The sequence below is a fragment of the Fimicolochytrium jonesii genome (genome assembly GCF_025526975.1).
Source record: "Fimicolochytrium jonesii strain JEL569 chromosome Unknown EV422scaffold_24, whole genome shotgun sequence".
Taxonomy (NCBI): Eukaryota; Fungi; Chytridiomycota; class Chytridiomycetes; order Spizellomycetales; family Powellomycetaceae; genus Fimicolochytrium; species Fimicolochytrium jonesii.
In genome coordinates this window covers 511093-515958 of record NW_026515691.1, presented here as the reverse complement: position 1 = coordinate 515958, position 4866 = coordinate 511093, and the positions used below count along the sequence as shown (strand labels likewise).

The 4866-nt window shown below is 52.1% G+C and overlaps 2 protein-coding genes across 2 annotated transcripts; one reads left to right on the top strand and one right to left on the bottom strand.

Annotated features, from left to right (window-relative positions):
* Positions 1–542: 542 nt before the first annotated feature.
* On the bottom strand, positions 543–1978 carry EV422DRAFT_204758 (uncharacterized protein). Its single transcript, XM_053065328.1, has 2 exons — positions 1749–1978; positions 543–1685 (listed from the first exon to the last, which is right to left on the bottom strand). Exon 2 carries the CDS (start codon positions 1629–1631, stop codon positions 663–665), a length of 969 nt encoding a protein of 322 aa, XP_052923046.1. The 5' UTR covers positions 1632–1685; positions 1749–1978; the 3' UTR covers positions 543–662.
* A 493-nt stretch (positions 1979–2471) lies between these two features.
* On the top strand, positions 2472–3600 carry EV422DRAFT_570225 (uncharacterized protein; the record flags this gene model as incomplete). The annotated part of the gene is made up of 5 exons (XM_053072853.1): positions 2472–2568; positions 2630–2771; positions 2875–3100; positions 3203–3432; positions 3504–3600. 5 exons carry the CDS (start codon positions 2472–2474, stop codon positions 3598–3600), a joined length of 792 nt encoding a protein of 263 aa, XP_052923045.1.
* Between the last annotated feature and the right edge of the window lie 1266 nt (positions 3601–4866).

Sequence of the window (4866 nt, the reverse complement as noted above, 5' to 3'; positions counted from 1 at the left end):
ATGAAAAAGGGCTGGACGTTTCGCGTCGTGATGCTTGGAGCTCAAATTTTGGAAGCGTATTGATCGCAACTATTATGATTGTACGCCGACATGGTCAAAGTCTGATGAACTGGGTCCTTGTTCAAGTTGTTACCTAGCGTGAATCCCTTCGAGTGGTGTTGACCGGCTAGTGAAAGACATTCCGGGCAAGCTGTAACCGCCTCCGCCCGACCCTCAGTGCAGGCCTCTCCTTGGTTTAGCTTTCATTCTTGTCCGTCGCCAACCTCAATATCCTCAGGATTTCTCAGTGAAAGCGGGATGTGCAAGAATCGAGACATCGCCACTCCCACGCAATCCGTTGTGCTCTTCGTCATTCACTTTTCAAGCGACGTGCGGGTTCGATCTGCTCCGAAGTCCTCGTTGGCCTCGCCTTCAAAATCGGGTCCATCGAAGTTCACCATGATTGCGTCTACATCGTCATCGTCTGCGATTCGCCTCCATCTGCGGTTTGGCCGGCAAAGCATGTTCCACAAAAAAGCAAGTGCACGGAGGCAAAACAATCGTAGCCTTCAGAAAAGCTTGCTATTCAATGAAAGGTATACATCTTACAAGGTAGCATCCACGACTGGTGAACTACGGCGGACCGAAGACTGGAGGATAATGCCTATGCAATAACGCCGCCATCAATCTTCACGCACTGCTCGTCGACCGGTCGATGGCGCTTCGGTTTGCTCGAGCAGCGCCGTCCCACACCCAGGCAGCAGCTTCATCAAAAACTCGACGGTCATCGAGAACTCATCGACCCGTATCTCACGGAAGTAGCACTCTGATGGCATGCCCCAGACTCCCCGTCTGGGCCACCACATCGGAATCCCTTTGGCTTCGGCAGTGTCCGGAGTGATATCCGGTCGCCCTTGTACCGAGTAGCTCAATGAGATGTCGTTGTCGCGATGTGAAACGCGCTTTGACGACAGGGAGCCTATCACGGAGTCGGCCAATGTGAATGTCCAGCCATTGATCTCCAGCCCGATCTGTCCTTCGCCGTTCGTATAGTAGCCTAGTAAAGGCCATTGCTTCGAGTCTTCAACTGGTTTGAAGACAAAGCGCACAGACTGCATTCCGGAGACCGACGAAACCCTGCTGTCGTCACGGTCAGGTTGCTCGAAAACACGTAGCGATCCCTGCACCTTCAAGCAGCTCAATGCAGCGCTGCGTAAGTTCTCCTTGTACCAATCACCGTCCGTCAAAGCGCGTACGACAATAAGTTCCGTCTTTGGCACGGACTTTTGCTCCGGTGTCGGTACTTGAGGTTCTACAGCGGTTCTTAAACGCAATGCCACCATATGAAGCACGTCGGTCCACCAGAGACGGCAGACTCCTCTCAAGCGAAGGAGGTTCGTCAGAGGTATAAACTGGAAGACGCACAGCAGGAGTTCTCGAGGAAGCTCGTTCAGCGAATGTCGTTCGCTGTTCGAAGGGGCGGATGCATCATCCGCGAGGACGGCCGGTCCTCCTTCTGGAGTGGATAAGCTTTGGGTTAGCATATCGGCAGTTGGATGTATTCGTTGACGTCCGCCGGCGCTTTTGCCTCCGTTCGGCGTCTGAGCCAAACGAGGGAGCAGTGTTGTGGGAATCGTAGGTGGGACTCTCATTTGGTCGACCCAGGCACGAGCTCCTTCTCACTTATTTCGCGGTCGACGGTTTCGCTGATGGGAGGAGAAAGTCAGGGAAAGTGCACGGATGCTGGGCCCTTTTCAAGGATTTACCACTTGGAGCAAGAGAAGTTGAAAATGTATCTGGAGCTGAGGTCGCTTTGAAATTGCGCCTTTTGGCCCTCCGTCCAGGGTGGTGTAAAAGCATTTCAAAATGCCAAAATGTGCGAGCTGCTGCCCAATTTGGGCAGCAGATCACATGAGCCTGCACTAGTGACGACGCGCGTGTCGGCGAGTCCGACAAGTATCGCACATTTGGCGATATGAAGTCCGAACGACCTTCAAACCCTATACATAACTTGGTTCTCAATATAGCCCAATCCAACCAATGAACCCCAAGTACTTCCAAACAGCAAGGGGTCTTGGTGGCCCTGCAGTCTCCTTCCATGGGGGTGTTTTCATTCCGGAGATGAGGACAGCAAGCAAGGATAGCTGCAGGTAAACTATATCCGAACCTCGTTCACTTCACAAGTCATCCCATCTACGATCCCTGTTGCAGACTGTACGATCCCAGCAGTCTGTTAGAAGCCCTGGGAGTCCCGAAGCTTCGGGTCCGATGTGAGAAAGGGCCCACGATGTTCGTAAAAGCAATGTGCTATGGGGAGACACAGAGCACATTGAAAACCTTATGTTCGGCCGATGGAATCAAGGAGGTCCTTATAATGCATGGGAAAGCTGTTATTCGCTCCATTTTAGCTCAGGGTCGTGTCAGTACTGCACTTCTTTGCCTTCCGAGTTCAATTGGTGAATCAGCTGAAGGTAGAGAGGACGACCCAGCCGATGACATGGAGAGTGGTTTCGGACACCATCGGGAGTGGTTCGAAGAACATTTGGAGTGGTTCGGAGAACATTGGGACAGCTGGACATCCTTCTGGAGGTATGCACTAGATCCCAATGAGTCCAAGGACACCTGGAAACTGAATGGGATCTTCTTGCAGGCTTCCTTGCCCACCTCGTCACGAGGCACACCAACTCCAATCCGAACATACCAAACTTGGAAACGACTTTACCAAACTGCAAACAACCTTACACCAAACTGCAGGGGGAACATGAGGAGAAAAGCAGAGAGTTGAATGCCTGGTCGACAAGAACAGAGCCATGCAAGGAGATCTTCTGCAGACTGGCCTCATGGGTTTCCGAGGTTGGAATGGGAGTCTCACCCACGATCAGTTTCTGGCAAAAGGAGCACTGCCTACCAAGCGAGTCCTGGCCAACGACAAGAAGGTGCCTTCATCTTTGAAAAGGAGAACAAACATGTGTATCGAGCAGCAAAGCTCTACACTGAGTACCACAAGCTCACCGACCTTGAGGATATGGAGGTGATTGACATTGCTCTGATGGTGATGCGGGCTGTAGTTTCAGGATGCCTGAGGCCCACTCACTGGCTCTGGGAATTCATCGCGAGTCAGGTATGTGTGCGTCGTGCTCGCCCATTTGCCTTTTATTTTGCCTACCAATCTTGCCATTGTCACAATTGCCATCACTGACACCTACCACGCTATCCGATACAGTTACAGTTCTTTACGGTGAAGGACTACCGTGGGCGGAGATGCAGCATCTTCTCTTCTCGTGTTGCTGAGTTCTGGTTTGAATTGAGACCCGCTTTGGCGGTCGGGCTTACGAGTTTCTCGTCGGCAAAGGATGGGCAGGAGTTGGGCGCAGTGGGCCGCGGAAGCCATGCGAATAAGACGGAAACCTGGTTCTCCCATCACAGCGTGCTCAGCAGAAGCTTCGAGCAGATGTGGGTGTGCAGCTTGTTGGATTGGATCGGAGCGCATAGACGTGATTTGTGCACAACACGCTCGGCTGCAGGAAAGTCTCGGATTGCGCTACCTGGCCGGCGGCATTGGGGTTGATGAAACCGATTACAGAATCTCGACTGTTCAACGTGGAAGCAAAGGACGGCTGACGGGACCTGTCGACCTTGGCCCCGGACTGACTGAGAGCATTCTGGGACTGTAGGATGTGGCAACGGTATTGTCTCTGTGCACATTTCAACTCATGTCGGCGCACCCTGATTTCTGCACCGCAGGTTGAACAAGCCCTCAACGCATTCGAGTTGAGCACACAGTTGTGCATGCACAAATGAACGACGCACGAGACTTTGAATACACATGGGGCCCACGTTTGACGGTTCAATTTACCCACTGGCTGCCGGAATGTGAAAGCAATCTCGTCGCCCTTCCAGCGCAGCTAACTGTGTACGCAGTCGGAGCGGAGAAACGGGTAACCACAAAACGACGCGAGATCGAGACTCGTGCGATTGCTTTTGAAGCAGGGACATTGCTCACTGCACCTTCCAGTCAGCGCCCGCCTGTGTTAGCAGCCTACGAAAGTGATGCGGTCAAAAAACAAACATCTTTGCACCGCCGTGGAAAAATTCTTACCGAATGCGCAAATTGGCAGTTGAAGCTGGCGCAACCCCCCGACGTTACCGACAACCCCCTCGACCTTCTGCCGTCCACATGGCTGTTACTGCAACACAAAGACGAATTAGTCAGCCTATGTCGGAATGCGCTAGAGTACTTCCTTGCTGCAACGGCTGCATCTTTTGCCGAGGGCAAAGAAATTACAGCTTTGGACCTTCGCCAACTCCCAGCGTTTGAAATCACAGATTGTCTTTGCCTGCTTTGTGGAAGCACCAAACCATCAGCAGAATACCGCAATTCTTCGAGTTCTGCTCGAGGAATTCCAGAAGCGCTCAATTCCTGTTATCTCTGTGTTGTGCGATGGGGCAAGTCATTCTCTTGCAACACGGGGCTTGACCAGCCGAAATTTATTAATGCGGTAGGTTTGCTTCTGCAACTCCAATAATGAACAGTAACTCATCGTGTCGTGTTTAGATTTGGCGCGCCGAGCTGGATGCGGTTGTGAAAGAGGGCAGGAAGAAGCCGAGATCGTGGAGTGTCTGAAGGAAGAGGCCCATGATATATTCTGCAATCCCGTGCTCAACAGTGGGATGGCATGCCCTACGGAATCGGCACACGATTTGTTCCACATCTACCTGCGGGTTTGGAACACTGCTGAGAAACTATCGCAGTGAGGGTGCCCCATTCTTTGCAACGCTACTTGAAACTCTACATGTTTTTGGACGCATAGACTTGGTCGGCATCCCTGAGTTGCGAAACCTTCTGGAGATTGTTGAGATCTGGGCACTGACACAACAGGAATGACA